Consider the following 17,407-nt stretch of genomic DNA (forward strand, 5'->3'; position numbering starts at 1 on the left):
AAAAAAAAATGCTTCCTCATGTTGAAGTGAAAGATTCTTCTCTAATACTTATCCCAAAGACACAGAAATATTGGCATTTAAAAAAACTCCCATCCAACCTCAAGAAACTCCAGCCATTCTGTGTTGTTGAACAGGAACCATTTAGAGATTTTGTGAAGGAACTGCTGCCTAATCCAAAATGGTCAAGGCTGAGTCTGCACTCCATGATGGATGATGCCTCCAAGGAAATGAAGGCAGAAGGCAGTGACTGAGGCCATCACTGGAGGCCATCACTGGAGGCCATCACTGGAGGCCATCACGAGAGGCCATCACTGGAGGCCATCACGAGAGGCCATCACTAGAGGCCATCACTGGAGGCCATCACTGGAGGCCATCACTGGAGGCCATCACGAGAGGCCATCACTAGAGGCCATCACTGGAGGCCATCACTGGAGGCCATCACGAGAGGCCATCACTGGAGGCCATCACTGGAGGCCATCACTAGAGGCCATCACGAGAGGCCATCACTGGAGGCCATCACTGGAGGCCATCACGGGAGGCCATCACGGGAGGCCATCACTGGAGGCCATCGCGGGAGGCCATCACTGGAGGCCATCACTGGAGGCCATCACTGGAGGCCATCACGAGAGGCCATCACGAGAGGCCATCACTAGAGGCCATGACTGGAGGCCATCACTGGAGGCCATCACGGGAGGCCATCACGAGAGGCCATCACTGGAGGCCATCACGGGAGGCCATCACGGGAGTTGACCATATTGCCACCAACAGCGACTGCTGGTCTGTCAGAAGGCGGAGCTTCATTGGTGTTGCTGCCCTTTGGAGCGACCCTGACAGTCTCAAAAGAGGCTCGGCATCCCTCGCCTGTAAACAACTGAGAGGCTCACAAACATCTGATGTGTTGGCGACACAGGGCCCTGAATGACTTTGAGTTCAAAGTTCAAAGTTCAGGGGGGGAAACAACAACAGACAACGGTTCCAACTTCATAAAAGCTTCCAAAGTTTTTGATCGAGATGAGAACAACTACGCAGTCGGAGAGACGGTGATACATCTCAATCAGAGTGGAGCAAGAGGATCAAGACGGTGAAGAAGTGGCCGGCCACAGACATGTCACTCTACCTCCCTACGAGGTTTTGCACCATCAACAGCCATTTAAAGGTTTCAAGGTAAAATCGTAACGTGCTGTTGCTTCAATCATCATCATCATCATCATCATCATCATCATCATTGTTTATTCAGGGAGAATTGACTGAGCACAGGGCTCTTTTGCAGCAATGCCCTGATTGAGGCTACATAATACAGAAGAACAATAAATAAACAAACCATAACAAAACAAAACAGACAAAATAAATTAAAAAAAACACATTAAACAACAAACAAATAAAATAAAATAACATAAAGTAAAAAAAAATTAAATCAGAGAATCATTTAAAACAACAGCAATGAAATTGGTCTACTTAAAGCATGAAGTTACGTAGCTTCATAAAAACAGTAGTTGGTGTCGTTGAAAGTCTATGGGAGTCTGGATGCAGATATTAGTGTTTTAGTAATGAAGGGTGTCTTCATGAAACTCAACTCGTAGAGCATAGCTCTTGTGAACCCACTTTTTTATATTCATTGTTTATATATTTGTATCGTATATATATTGTGTTTTTTGGTTCCTATGTGTAGTACTTTTCTTATGTGTAGTACTTATTTGTGTTTTTATGTTTTTATGTTATGTGTAGTACTTATTGTACTGTTTGTATGTTTTTATGTTTACTGTATGCACCTTTACACCAGAAAAAAATCCAAGTAGGTGTAAACCTACTTGCCAATAAATCCAATTCTGATTCTGATTCTGATTCTGAGGGGAGAAATTTGGATTAAAGAACAGAGAACTGCATCTACAGTATATTAAGTGTTGCCTTCTCTGTAATGCAAGTCTCTTCTAAGAAAGGCATCTGTGTGTGTGTGTGTGTGTGTGTGTGTGTGTGTGTGTGTGTGTGTGTGTGTGTGTGTGTGTGTGTGTGTGTGTGTGTGTGTGTGTGTGTGTGTGTGCGTGTGTTAATGTGCATAGTGCTTCAGTCCTGGACTGTGGGAGAATGGGGGGCGTATGTCATCTGGTCGTAGAGGATGAGCCTAGGCCACAGATGATTGGCATCCCCCGCTAGCAGGCGGTGAAACACACTCGTTAGCGCCTCGACACGGCCAGGCTAATTAATAGGCCCTGGCAGCCAGCAGGTGTGAATGTATCAGATTGTGCAACAGCCTGTGGTACACACACACACACACACACACACACACACACACACACATGCACATTAACACACGCACACACACACACACACACACACACACACGCATGCACATTAACACACACACGCACACACACACATACAAACACACACACACACACACACACACACACACATGCACATTAACAGACGCACACACACACACACACACACACACACACACACACACACAGCCCGTGGCATTCTCTGCACACGAGGGGCACCCCACCCCCCAGGCACACACACACACACACACACACACACACACACAGACACACACACACACACATAACACACACACACACAGACACACACACACACATAACACACACACACACACATAACCACACCCATCTTCTTCCCCCACAGAGCTGGTGATTATCATTTAAACACGCCCTGCCCTGACCTGAGCAGAGCTGAGCTGAGTGTTGGCACAGATGCCCCACGGGCAGACTGGAGGGCACTGCCAGAGGAACTCTCCAAGGTCAGAGGGCCGGGTGCCACACGGCTCCAGAGAACGGGCATGCGGGCAGGAGAACCCTGGCAGCAGCGAGATCACGCGTGACATCACCCTGCACCACATGCCACAGCAAGGTCATGTGTCCTGTTGCCAAGGGACACTGGCAACAACAAGGTCATGTGTCCTGTTGCCAAGGGACACTGGCAACAACAAGGTCATGTGTCCTGTTGCCAAGGGACACTGGCAACAACAAGGTCATGTGTCCTGTTGCCAAGGGACACTGGCAACAACGAGGTCATGTGTTCTGTTGCCATGGGACACTGGCAACAACGAGGTCATGTGTCCTGTTGCCAAGGGACACTGGCAACAACAAGGTCATGTGTCCTGTTGCCAAGGGACACTGGCAACAACGAGGTCATGTGTCCTGTTGCCATGGGACACTGGCAACAACGAGGTCATGTGTCCTGTTGCCATGGGACACTGGCAACAACGAGGTCAGGTCTTCCATGCCCATGTTGCCATGGGACACTGGCAATGGCAAGGGAATGGTCCTTAAATCATGAAACAATGAATAAATGGATGATACAAGATCCCTCCGTCAGGATGATACAAGATCCCTCCGCTACGCGCCAGGGTCCTGTTTGTCCTGTGGGGATTTGGTTTTCAAGAATGACTGGCGGACTACATACAGTATATACCCTTCACATAGAGGCCAAATGGTCACTACACATATACCCTCACATAGTGGCCAAATGGTCACCCTAGATTTGGGACTCTGGGATTGAATTTCACTTCTCAGCCAGTAAGTTCTCTCCCATTGACTTTAACTCCTCTCCCATTGACTTTAACTCCTCTCCCATTGACTTTAACTCCTCTCCCATTGACTTTCCATGTTGCTGAATATAAAGTATTCGTTTTTTTTTCATTATTCTCAGGCTCTTGTGAGGCAGATTCTTAGCTAAGCTATATCTATCCAGGGCTTGCACCCGAAGCCACTTATCAGTCGAAGAAACCAAACCGGCGGAGCAACCAGCAGCTCACACAGACCTGCAGAAGCAACCAGCTCACACACACCTCCAGAAGCTTCAGCTCACACACACCTCCAGAAGCAACCAGAAATTGCCACTGCACAAATTGGCCAAATAACTGGATTTTCACGCTTCAAATTGGAAATTCAATCTCCTTTAAACACATGAGAAAGCATGTTCTACATACAGGGGAGCAGATTGGATGATTGTAATTGACTCTCTGAATTACTGTCACACTTCTCAGGCGACCTATGCCTCACAGTGTGTGTGTGTGTGTGTGTGTGTGTGTGGGGGGGGGGGGGGGGGGGGGGGGGGGGGGGTGAACATCTGCAGATGTGAGATTTGGGAGGCTATGGAAAGAGAAGAGAGAAATAGGTGGATAAAATGTGACTGCTCAGGCATATAATTAGCAATTACACTTCATGTCATCAGCAATAACTGTTTCAGGCTGAGATCTCAGCGCACTGTGGACTGGGGATCAGGCTGTCCACCTGTAGCCAATCATGCAGAGAGAGGGGGCCGTGTGATAGCAAGTGAACCCCAGCCAATCTTAACTACCCGCCAAATCCCCTGTACCCCTTTCACACCCCCCTCCATACATACACACACAGGGGCACACACACACACACACACACACACACACACACACACACACACACAGGCGCACACACAGGCGCACACACACACACACAGGCGCACACACACACACACACAGGCGCACGCACACACACACAGGCGCACACACACACACACACACACACAGGCGCACGCACACACACACGCACACACACACACACACACACGCACACTGCCTCTTCAGTGATAAGGCAAGATGGCCGCCATCTGTTACTCAATCACTCCAAAGTCACTTTTGAGCACCCAGACAGTGACCCTGGTTGAAAAGAGCAATTTTGGGTGTGATTGCAGGGTTCGTAAATGGAGCTTCAATTTTTTTCATTTGTGGAATGTGCATGCCCAAGTTTGTAATAGTGTATGTGTGTGTGTGTGTGTGTGTGTGTGTGTGTGTGTGTGTGTGTGTGTGTGTGTAGTGTGTGTGTGTGTGTGTGTGTCGTGTAGTGTATGGAATGATCAGGAGATTTTCAAAGTTCTATCACCAGAAGTGAAGTGTCCTGGCCTCTATATATGTAAAGACCCCCCCCCCCCCCCCCCCCCATAAATGTAAATGATATGTTTATTGTTTTTTATTTCTCTACCTCTCTGCCCGGCCGGCTCCAAGCAGAATGTGCGTTGTAAATTCAGCGTTGCAGCGGGTGAGATGTGAAAAGGCAGCGTTGCAGCAGGCTGCGGGTGAGATGTGAAAATCTAATACAAATGTGTACCCAGTTGAGTTGGTCAAAGAAGAATGACAAGGAAATGAATGGCTCGACTAAACACACATACTTTGTTGATACATCAAACGATCATTTTTTCACAGAGGCCACTAACCAGCACCATCTTTTCACAATATCTACAGTGTACCCCACCCACCCCACCCCCTGTCATATGTGTGTCTGTTGTCCAACACTGTTGAAAGCCAGCGAGCGCAGCGGGCTCTGTGGTTGGCATATCGCTTTGATGTGGGAGAGCGACCATGTCGATTTTGTTTCATGAAGCCGTTTACCCTCACGGAAGAAACCGAGTGGCCATCTGTCATTCGTTAAAGGCAAGATATCGTCCCCTCAGTTTGCATCTGTTTGCCTTCACCGGCATGATGTGGGGTGATGAGAGGGCGGGGGGGGTCACCAGTCATGTGTCACTGGCAGTAAATCATTTACTATTTTTTCTATTTTTTTTGTTTGTGTGTGGATGCGTGTGGGTGTTGGTTTGGGTGTGCGTCTGCGTGTGTGTGTGTGTGTGTGTGTGTGTGTGTGTGGATGCGCGTGGGTGTTGGTTTGGGTGTGCGTCTGCGTGTGTGTGTGTGTGTGTGTGTGTGTGTGTGTGTGTGGATGCGTGTGGGTGTTGGTTTGGGTGTGCGTCTGCGTGTGTGTGTGTGTGTGTGTGTGTGTGTGTGTGTGTGTGTGTGTGTTTGCGTATGTGTTTGTGTGTGGATGCGTGTGGGTGTTGGTTTGGGTGTGCGTCTGCGTGTGTGTGTGTGTGTGTGTGTGTGTGGATGCGTGTGGGTGTTGGTTTGGGTGTATGCCTCTTCCAAAGCCAGTGCCACAGCTCTGAATCATAAGCATGTTTGCTGGACGACCCATTGGGCTGGACCGCCACACTGTGCAGCCACCTCAAACCAACACCCACACGCATCCACACACACACACACACACACACACACACACACACACACACACACACAGCCACCTCAAAGAGCTGAAACTACAGGGGGGAAGAATTCTGATTTGATATCGACAGAGTGCCAGCTTTTTATGTGTTTCTTTGTGTGGTTGACCTTTTTTTCACATTTCCTTTAAACATGAAGACAAGATGTGTAGACAACTGGTGCTCAAATGTTGTAAAAATACTCATGGTTCATTACAGATTTTGTAATCTACTAAAAGTGTCCCGCTCTCATTCATGCAAACAGTTTTTTTTAAAAAAATTTTTTTACAAAATCTGGCAATATACATTTCACAATCAATTCAGTCAGTCGATATAAAATGTACTGAAATCTGGCAGTATACTGTACATTCCACAATCAATTCAGTCAGTTGTTTACTGAAATCTTTATTTATTGAAATCTGAGCTGTATGGGAGTCAAAAGGCAGTAAAAGGTAAGTAACTGCACATCATGTGTCTTCACATAACAGTTAAATATGGCTCATGTAACATTGCACTAAATCTTAAGGTCTGAGTATTTTTCAATTCTTGGGACTAGAGGCCATATGTTGTATTGGTTTTACAGCGGCCACCTTTGGCATTTAGTGACACTTGTATCATATTTTACATTCAATTTAATTCAATTCTATTTATATTGCGCCCAAAACAATCAAATTGTCTCAAGGCGCTTTACAAAGCCCAGTGCCTACATCACCATGATGAATATTTCCCTAAAAAAGCGGTTGCATGCAATCTGACACCATGTCTTCTCCCCTCTGGTGTGTGTGTGTGTGTGCTGTATGATGAAGGGGGATGTAGGTGTGTGTGTGTGTAGGTGCATTGTAGGCAGTAGTGGACAGCAAAATGGCTGCCTTCATGCTGTAACTCATTTGGCAGGCAAATCTTTGGCAATTAAAAAAAGAATTACTTTAGGAATAACATTGTTATTGTTACTGACATTTCAATATAACATTTGACTGTATTGAGGGAACTTGCATATTACTCAATATTTAATACTTTTACAGCAAATGTATGGAAAATGTATGTATCAAATATGATACAGCAGGTATTTAAGGTAAATATATCAAGTAAGAAATATGATACAGCAAGTATTTAAGGTAATGTATCTGTTACCCCCCTCAATTGTCTTTGTATTATAATTACAATACAATGTTGACAGAAGGATCATATCAGCAACTCTTTGATGACACGAAATGTGAGTGGCTTCTCCACATACCATGGGTACTGATATGTTGTAACCTTGGTTTTTGGGTGTTTTGAGGATAAATGTCTTCTAAAGGAATATATATGCGTGTGAATACAGGTGGCCACAACCTAACCTTCAACCTTCTCTCTTTGCTGCTTACTGTTGCTGAATCAGGTGAATGTGTGTAATAATATGCTGTTATGTTTTGTTTTGCCATGTTATAATTATAATAATTAAGACCTTTGTCAGGTTTTTAATGGCACACACGACACACTGGAACACACACGTGCATATATGGAGGTGACACAGGACACACACACACACACGCAGGTAAGCCTGAGGTCGCGGTGAATTTATTTTCTGCTTTTTCCCATCCTGGACTGTCCTTCCTCAAGGACCCCCCAGAAGCAGTGCTTGTAGCGCCCGGGGACCAAGTGAAGTGAACTGTCCATCTTTGGTCAGGGATGGACATGTGTTCGGTTATTTTGCATGTTTTTTCAGTTGGAGTCCTTACTGGAGGAAACCCCTTGTGAACACGGGGAGAACATGCAAACTCCACACAGAAAGGCCCGGGAGATAGCCCACCTGCCCCCCAGAGCCAACAGCGCCCCATGTGGGAATCGAATCCATGACCTTCTTGCTGTGAGGCGGCAGTGCAAGCAGTGCAAGCAACTGAGCCACGTTATGTCATGTTATATAATAGTATGGCATGGCATGGCATGGTATGGTGTGGTATGGAATTGTGGTATGGTGTGCTATGGTATGTTGTCTTAATCCTATTACTGTAGCTGAATTTGAATGTAAATCTCAAGGGAGATAATTGATTGTGAAGTTGTGTCCCTCAACTACAGTGCAAAGGCGTCATGTGGCTGTAAGCATCTCGATGAGCTTTTGAATTAGTCATTTATTCCATCGGGAAAGTCCCACTGACAATTAGGTCCTTTACAGCAATCCTTCATACATGTGCAGGGGGTCATGTGATCCTTCATACACATGTGCGGGGTCATGTGATCCTTCATACACATGTGCAGGTCGTCATGTGATCCTTCATACACATGTGCGGGGTCATGTGATCCTTCATACACATGTGCGGGGTCATGTGATCCTTCATACACATGTGCAGGGTCATGTGATGATTCATACATGTGCCGGGTCGTCATGTGATCCTTACATGGCGCCCACTCTCAGCACTAAGAGTATGTCTTCATGGAAGAAAGATTAGTTTAACAGGCGAAGCACGCACACTAAAAATGGGAGGGGGGGGGGGGGGTTATATGTTTCTATTCTGTGTTTGCAACGGCTAGGTGAAATACAGCAGATAACACTATTGAGAAGGCTTAGATCCCATGGAGTGTGTCTGTATCTGTGTGTGTCTGTATCTGTGTGTATGTGTGCGTGTGTGTGTGTGTGTGTGTGTGTGTGTGTGTGTGTGTGTGTGGTGTGTGTGTGGGATGTCAGATAACACTATTGAGATGGCTTAGATCCCATGGAGTGTGTCTGTATCTGTGTGTGTGTGTGTGTGTGTGTGTGTGTGTGCACGCCTACATGGCTGACATGAGATGGCTTAGATCCCATGGAGATGAATTCAGATGGAGTCCACACATTTTATGCTGACAGTCTTATCAGTTCCTCACGTCTCCATCTCGACCGGAGTGAGTGTGTGTGTGTGTGTGTGTGTGTGTGTATATCTGTGTGTGTGTGTGTGTGTGTGTGTCTTTGTGTGTGTGCGTGTGTGTGTGTGTGTGTGTGTGTGTGTGTGAGTGTGTGTGTGTGTGATAGAGTCTCACGTCTCCATCTCGACCGGAGTGAGTGGAACAGGGGAATACTCTTTAACCTGAAGTCTTATCAGAGCCTCACTCTCCATCTCGACCGGAGTGAGTGGTGTGTGTGTGTGTGTGTGTGTGTGTGTGTGAGTGTGTGTGTGTGTGTGTGATAGAGCCTCACGTCTCCATCTCGACCGGAGTGAGTGGAACAGGGGAATACTCTTTAACCTGCAGTCTTATCAGAGCCTCCCAGAACCAGTGCCCACCCCGGCGGCTCCGCAGTGGGGCTGTGATACGGGCTTAGGGTCAGATTGTTTTAGAGCTCCACACACACACACACACACACACACACACTCATAGCAGGCAGGTAAGGCTGCCCGGATCACACACACACACACACACACACTCTCATAGCAGGCAGGTAAGGCTGCCGGGATCACACAGCAAAATTGTGAGCATTTGGAAGAGTGGGAGAGTGGGAGAGAAAGAGAGAGAGAGAAAGAGAGAGAGAGAGAGGGGGGGCGGGAGAGATAGAGGGAGAGGGGGAGAGAGAGAGGGAGAGAGAGAGAGAGGGAGGGAGAGGGAGGGAGAGTGGGAGAGAGAGAGAGGGGGAGAGAGAGAGAGAGAGAGAGAGAGAGGGAGAGTGGAGGAGTGGAGAGAGAGAGGGGGGGAGAGATAGAGGGAGAGGGAGGGAGGGAGAGTGGGAGAGAGAGGGAGAGAGAGAGAGAGATGGAGAAAGAGGGAGAGTGGCCACATGTAGGCCTGGACATTTTAGCGTTGAGCGTTTGAGCCTCCATAATCCGCAGGTGAGATGGGGAGCGCGCAGGTGGAGAGCTGGGATTTGTGCTATTGGCACCACACACACACACACACACACACACACAAACTCAGACCAATACACAGGCATGCTAATCCCTTTTAGAAAGAAGAGCATTGAACTGAATCAGAATTGGCATAAAAAGTTGTCTGTAACTCACAAAAGTTACAATTCCTAAAACTGGGGATCTGTGCAGTGCAGTTACAATTGTGTGCGTGTGTGTGTGTGTGTGTGTGTGTGTGTGTGTGTGTGTGTGTGTGTGGTATCGTATCCTAGTATGCATGGCTTCAGACTCTATAGAGACTGAAGGTGCACCTGTCTCGCTCCTGAAAGTAATCTTCTGTTGTGTTCCCTCTGTAACTGTACTGTGTGATGTCCCCAATCCTTACCTGTCTCGCTCCTGAAAGTAATCTTCTGTTGTGTTCTCTCTGTAACTGTACTGTGTGATGTCCCCAATCCTTACCTGTCTCGCTCCTGAAAGTAATCTTCTGTTGTGTTCTCTCTGTAACTGTACTGTGTGATGTCCCCAATCCTCACCTGTCTCGCTCCTGAAAGTAATCTTCTGTTGTGTTCCCTCTGTAACTCTACTGTGTGATGTCCCAATCCTTACCTGTCTCGCTCCTGAAAGTGATCTTCAATCACAATGCAAGTAAACAGTGTGTATTGGTAGTGTTCTGCCTTCTGTAAGTAAACCTAAATTTAGTAGCTTTAGTAGCTAGAGATAAGTAAATACTGCCACCTAGTGGACAGCCCACACAAGGGAAGACGCGCAAGCTTGGTTTTCATTTATCGAGTTGTACCACAAGAGAACACACTGGTTTTCTTTACAGTTTTTCTCGATTGCTTTGGCACATTTTTCCAATCACTGTTTACGTTTTCAAAACAGCTCACACACAGCCCATAACAGAAGATGAAATAACCAAAACACTATTTGATGTTTGCAGAATGACCCCACCTTCTCAAAACTTATCACACACCCATCAAAACCAAACATTTCCATCAAAACCTACAATTTGTGCTCAATTGAAAATGTACGTTTTCTCATTTATTTAACAATGGATAACAAAATTCAAACTACAGCTATTAATATCAACCTCTGAATCCATCACTTCAACTTTTGTGCAACACCCTCACAGCATTGACTATTTTACCACTGACAACATACTACAATTTGGGTTTTGTACTGAGCACTCTTGACAATATACTGTCAGAAAGTATTTGAAATCTGATAATTTGTATACATAAAATATTGTAGTTCTGTTTTTGTATTGCAAAATACTGTAAAAGATATTCTAAACAAGGACCTGTCAACACCATTGATTTTACATTTGTTCTACTGTGTACAAAATGGCAAAGATTCTGACACAAAAATATTTATTGCAGTCATTTTTCCACATTAGATTGGATACTGTAAAAAGGTCAAATCTGTTCTGCAGTGAACAGTCTCCCCCTGCCACCAGTGTGGGCCAGTGTGGGCCAGTGTTTACCTCAGCAAGGACTAGGACGAGGACAAGGAAGAGGCCATAGTAGAAATAGAGGGGCCCCTGTGTGGCATTCATGTAAGATGCTCTAATGAAATTAGGGCAACAGTCATTCAGTGTGTTTACATGATGGTATAATTCGAATCTTTGCTTAATCGGACTATGCTATCTTTTGGGGCAAGTGCTATTATCCCAATATACATGGCAGTGAATAAATCGAATCATTGGCCGAAAGCATGTCATATCCGATACGATAGGTGGCGCTGTTTTCATTACAACTAGTGGTGATACAGCCATTTCCGCTTGACCTCTTCACCACTACCAACAACAACCAACAACATCAACATTTCAAGAAAGATGGCGAACGGAGAGCAAGGTGAAGCCACATCCCTCTACTATTTGTGCATGATGTTAATAGGAGTACAGCGAATGCGAATGGCGCTATTGGCTGATTTGATAACGGAGAGAAGACGCCGTCGCCGAAGGTACATGGACATGGTAATTCTGACCAACAATATGTTGTTGAACTCTGCCATTGTACCGCAAACAAACAACGCTATGGACAACACAAGAGCCACCACGCGTTTCTGGACCGAAGAGCAGACAGAATTTATGCTTAATGTATTGAAGGAGTTGAACATACGAAAGTTCATGGACGGCAGGAAGACCAGAAATGGTGAACTGTTTAAAAAGGTGGCACTGAAGATGGTAGAGGCTGGCTTTCCCAGGACCCCTGAGCAGATCAAGAGTCGCTGGAAGAACGTGAAGAAGGCGTTCTTCCGGGCCAAACGGGACAGTGGAGTAAATGGCCGTGGTCGCACTACGTGCCCGTTCTATGATGTCATAGATGACCTTCTTGGGAGCAGGCCTCTGTCCCTAGTAGAGCACAACGGCGTAGATTCGGGTGTTCAGTTGCCAACTACCATGGGTAAGTTCATTTCAGTTGCATCACACTACAACAAGTGCTAGATAACAGATGCTAGCTGATGCTGTTTTTGAGATGTGTTAGCAGTGCTAAATATGTGTTGAAACATGTGTACCTTCCCATAACTTGCGAGGAATTAAATCGACGATGAAAACAATGTACAATCATAAAACGGAAGGCTAACCTGGGTCCCACTTGATAACCGTAACTTTCGAAGCTAACATGGGTGCCACTTGCTAGCTAGCCCTTTGTCTTTGAGAAACGGGTAGACCTTCCCACTAACTTGCAAGGAATTCAATTTAGGATGAAAGCTAGTTACAAACGTAATAAAGTGTACTTTCTACATTTGTTTTTGCACTATAGTTGAGTTTTTATGTTTCGTTGATGTCTATTTTTATGTGCATGTAATTTCTTTGTGCACGTAAATTGCGCACGCAATTACGCACGTATTTGCTGTAAAGCACTTTGAGTTGCATTCTTTCGCATGAAAGGTGCTATATAAATAACGTTTTATTATTATTATTTGTGCTGTTCCATCTTATAGATACTACAATGGACCCGGAAGAGACGCTGCTCGGAGGCTCACCTGGATCCTCCTCACCTAGGTCAACTCCACCACCTTCAGCCACTACTCCACCTACTGCGTGCCACCTCCTCCGTTAGGTCCTGCTCCTCAGCAATCAAGGCGAATGAGAGACGTCGATGTGCTCGTGAACCAGATGCAAATCATGAATCAAGAATGGAAGGAGGACATGGCAAGAAGCGAGGCCCGGGAGGAACGGTTGATCGCCAGCATCCTCCAGAGCACTGACCGTATGGTTGAGAAGCTGATGCAGAGAATAGATAACATTCAACCTCAACCAAACACATCCTCACCACCACCACCTCAACCAAACACATCCTCACCACCACCTCAACCAAACACATCCTCACCACCACCTCAACCAAACACATCCTCACCACCTCAACCTCAACCAAACACATTCTCACCACCTCAACCTCAACCAAACACATTCTCACCACCTCAACCAAACACATTCTCACCACCTCAACCTCAACCAAACACATTCTCACCACCTCAACCTCAACCAAACACATTCTCACCACCTCAACCTCAACCAAACACATCCTCACCACCACCTCAACCAAACACATCCTCACCACCACCACCTCAACCAAACACATCCTCACCACAACATCATCATCAACCAAACACATTCTCACCACCACCACCTCAACCAAACACATCCTCACCACCTCAACCAAACACATCCTCACCACCACCACCTCAACCAAACACATTCTCACCACAACATCATCATCAACCACCGCAAGATGCTTATTATGGTTATGGATTCCCCATCCACCTCCCACTACCATCAGCTGAACTAGGCTCATTCAACACACGTCATTTTGCACCTTGGACTCGACCTGCACAGACCTCACTTTAAACTATATTTATTGTTCTTTCCAATCTCCATTATCTCAATAGATGTTATAATATGACCATGTCTTCTCTTATATTGTCCATGTATGCACTGTCCATATACACCGCCTTACTTATTTGCACTACCGCCTGAAAAGCACCTTACCGTTCATACAGCACAATTTCTAGACTCTACCTCGGTGTGTGTGTGTGTGTGTGTGTGTGTGTGTGTGTGTGTGTGTGTGTGTGTGTGTGTGTGTGTGTGTGTGTGTGTGTGTGTGTGTGTGTGTGTGTGTGTGTGTGTGTGTGTATATATATATATATATATATATATATATATATATATATATATATACATATACATATATACACAGTATATATACACAATCTGAATTTATACATATATATATAAATATATATATAAATATTTGTTTTTTTTTGTGACATTCAAGGTTTTACCTTTTATACTTGTGTGCTTTTATACCTTGTTTTTCTTGTGTGCTTATACCTTGTTTTACTTTTCTTAATATTTCTTATAAATGAAACACTTAACTAAAACTTCTGTGAGTTTCTTTATTTGTGGAATGAAACACACATGAACTGTACAAGAATTGTTTTTACAAACCTATAAAAAACTGTCAATTATGTAATGAATACCAAGACGTCTAAAGGTGACGTACACACACACATGAACTGTACAAGAATTGTATTTACAAACCTATAAAAAACTGGCAATTATGTAATGAATACCAAGACGTCTAAAGGTATGGTCTGCGCAGGGGGAAGTTTGCACTCAGGTAATCTGTGAGCGCGGCTCTGATCCTCTGTCCATTTGTATTGTCTGCGTGATTGTTGGCACGGTCACCTGGCTGTGGCAGGTTCGATGCAAGTGTAGCCGCTTCCACTGACCAGTTGGGATTCACAACTTCCTTCTCATTCTCACAGAAATTGTGCAATGCACAACAGGTAGCGATCACTTTAGGGGTGAATGAAAAGTGGAAGACACCAAGCTTCATCAAAACTCTCCAGCGTGACTTCAGTCTCCCAAACGCAATCTCCACCGTGGTCCTTGCAGAGCTTAAGTAGGCATTGAAGGACTCCTGCTCAGGGGTGATGTTTTGGGGAATGGGTGTAGCCTTTCATGATCCAGTCCATGAGAGGATACGCTGGATCTCCCAACAGGAAGTGGCCGATTGAGACGCCATCGATTTCTCTTGGTTCTTGGGAGGAGAAACTAAAATGGTTACCAGTGTTGGACTTGTTTACTAAATGGCCCAGCATAAATAAAACATAATATACATAAAAACATAATAAAACCTCTATAAAACATCATACTACTTTAAGCTTGTAACATACCTAGAAATCTCAATAGCTTGGTGGTAGCTCCACTAGTTTCTGCATGAATAACTTTGAATAACTAGCTTAACTCATTTATTGATCTCATTGATTTTATTCATACATTAATATGTCTTGAGAGTACAGTTGGACTTACTTTTGGTAACAGGTGTGCCTGGCTGAACAACGTCGATTACCTCAGCACGTTAGCGTCATAAGCACACCCAGGCATCTTACAGCTGATGCTCCAGAAGCTTAAAGAGAACAATTTGTCAGGTTTTAATGGCACACACGACACACTGTAACACACACGTGAATATATGTAGGCGACACATGTTAGAGATAAATTACTCTGGCGTGTTGTTTTGGAACCACCATACAAAGCAATTTGTTGTAACAAGGTTGAGTTTTACTGGTAGGTACTGACACAATCCAACTTGCCCAACAGACAGTCAAGTACAGTCAAGCAAGCCGGAGAATGCGCATTCTAGAGTCTAAACAGAAGATGCTCGCACTTTTAAGGCCTAATTCTGTGATGTCACTTCTGGCCCCCTGCACCTCCCACCTACACTGTCTTCCACTCGGAACTTAGTTATAACACATGATTCTTGTGGTGTTTCCCATTTACAGAACTTCTGCTTTTAATCTGCTGACACATGTATGTCTGGACACTTTATCTGTGCCCCAGCCTTGACCACCTAAGATTTATATGCTTCTCTCCTCTTCCGGGCCTTTGTCCCCGTTTTAACTTGCTCTCTCCTGTCTGACTCTGCTTTACATTTCCCCTGCAGATGTTACTTGCTGTTTTTCTGACTTGTTGGCAGACTGCCCTTTTCTTGTGATTATACTTCATTGATACATTTGATTAAATGTGATATGATTAGATAAATTTGATAATTCAAATTTATCTTACACACAGGACACACACACAAACACGCACACGCAGGCCTGAGGTCGCGGTGAATTGAACATATCAGTTAGTAAGCATTCACGTTGCACAGTGCAGACAACTAAATGTATTTGGCCCAAACTTACCGAGACATGTCGTCCACTACGCCTTAGAGGACATACGAGGGCCATCCTTTGCGATTCATCAATTGTTTGTACGTTCGGCAATGACAATGACACTTTGATGGCCTTTACAGTCAATGTACTGTACTGTGTTTCATTGTATTTGCACTCTTGGCAACAACCATTTCAATACTTTTGTAAAGTGTGTTGCCACAATACAATGTAGTACTGTAGTTTCACTAAAGTAATTTACAACATAAATGGTAGAATTCTGATTACTGTATATTTACAGTATTTACAGCCCATTGCACTATTTCTGGTGGCGGCCTTCTCGATCCATGCTTGGTATCAAAATCAATCTATTGACCTCTTTTAGAGGTTGAGAACTACTTGATTAGTTGTGCACAGAGAGTTCACACAGGTGCTGACGAAATTTAGAATATAGAGAGCAGTTTCAGTAGGCTGCTACTAAGTGTCTGCAATGTGTTGACATGGTTATTCAAAATGGTTTTGTGCCTTTCTCTGAGAAGTGTGTTAACTGTTTTGAAAAGTGTGTTAAAACTCAAAGAAATGTGTGTGAAAGCAATGAGAAATAGTTAACCCATTCGCCAGAGAAGACTCTTGCTGTGCAAAGAAGATGTGAGCATTAGATTAAGTTGACCCATGATTCGCTAAATGTGTGTAAGCAATCGAGAAAAACTGTAAGCTGAAGTCATCCTCGAAGAGCATTCTTCCACGCGCGAGCTTTGGATAGTATTTGTCTGTAAGTGCATATTATATTGTGTTTTGTTGTTGTATGAATGCCGTTTAGACATTTTTGGAAATATGTTGAATGTACGTTTATAAATGTCACGCGAATTCATAGCAGCTAAACTATGCTAGCTCTTGCAGTCATGCTATCTTTGTGCCACATTGTTTTACGTGGTATTTATGTATGTCTTTGTTTTTGTCTGTTCCAGTTTTACAAAACGTCAATCTTGTATGACTAAGTGCAGAAGGGGAAAACAGTAAACGCAAGAAAATCAAGACTTGTAGTTTATCTTTATTCATTCAGGAAAAGTGTAAGCTAGCTGTCTAAGCCTGCTAAGAGGAACCACGCAGGTGGAGGACAGCATAGGTAGAGCATCGCTTTCCTGATATTTTCATAAAACTGTCAGCGTGAAAAGAAATGTCTTTGTTCAGGGATGCCCTTTCTGCTCGGCTAACGTAGGATAAAGTCTGTTTTCTGTGGTTTTCTCGCTGACTCTTTATCGACATATGCGTTTGCCCTTTTTGAGTTTTGAGATTGAGGAGAGTTTGTGTGTGTGTGTGTGTGTGTGTGTGTGCACAAACGTCGGTTGAAAATCATGCTTTACCCCACACATTCATAGAAGTCCACACATACAATTATGTCTTTCATTTGTAGACTTGTGAACAGCATA

The 17,407-nt window shown here is 44.6% G+C and overlaps 2 protein-coding genes across 2 annotated transcripts in view; both read left to right on the forward strand.

Annotated features, from left to right (window-relative positions):
• The window catches only part of LOC116220980 (variant surface antigen E-like), an 809-nt gene extending 59 nt beyond the window's left edge, over positions 1–750 (forward strand). Inside the window, exon 2 of the mRNA XM_031569915.1 lies at positions 234–750. Coding sequence (XP_031425775.1) covers positions 234–750 — 517 coding nt within the window. The remainder of the gene's footprint in view (positions 1–233) is intronic.
• Positions 751–11,650: 10,900 nt separating this feature from the next.
• LOC116221045 (trihelix transcription factor GT-2-like) lies at positions 11,651–13,093 on the forward strand. Its single transcript, XM_031570029.1, has 2 exons — positions 11,651–12,217; positions 12,759–13,093. The coding sequence occupies exons 1-2, from the start codon at positions 11,695–11,697 to the stop codon at positions 12,875–12,877; spliced, it is 642 nt and encodes a 213-aa protein (XP_031425889.1). The 5' UTR covers positions 11,651–11,694; the 3' UTR covers positions 12,878–13,093.
• The last annotated feature ends 4,314 nt before the right edge of the window (positions 13,094–17,407 follow it).

This window comes from Clupea harengus, chromosome 7 (genome assembly GCF_900700415.2).
Source record: "Clupea harengus chromosome 7, Ch_v2.0.2, whole genome shotgun sequence".
Classification (NCBI taxonomy): Eukaryota; Metazoa; Chordata; class Actinopteri; order Clupeiformes; family Clupeidae; genus Clupea; species Clupea harengus.

Coding starts and splice junctions, on each gene's coding strand:
- LOC116221045 (XM_031570029.1), top strand. CDS start 11,695: ATGATGTTAATAGGAGTACAGCGAATGCGAATGGCGCTATTGGCTGAT. Junction 12,218..12,758: donor TCAGTTGCCAACTACCATGG/GTAAGTTCATTT, acceptor TCCATCTTATAG/ATACTACAATGGACCCGGAA.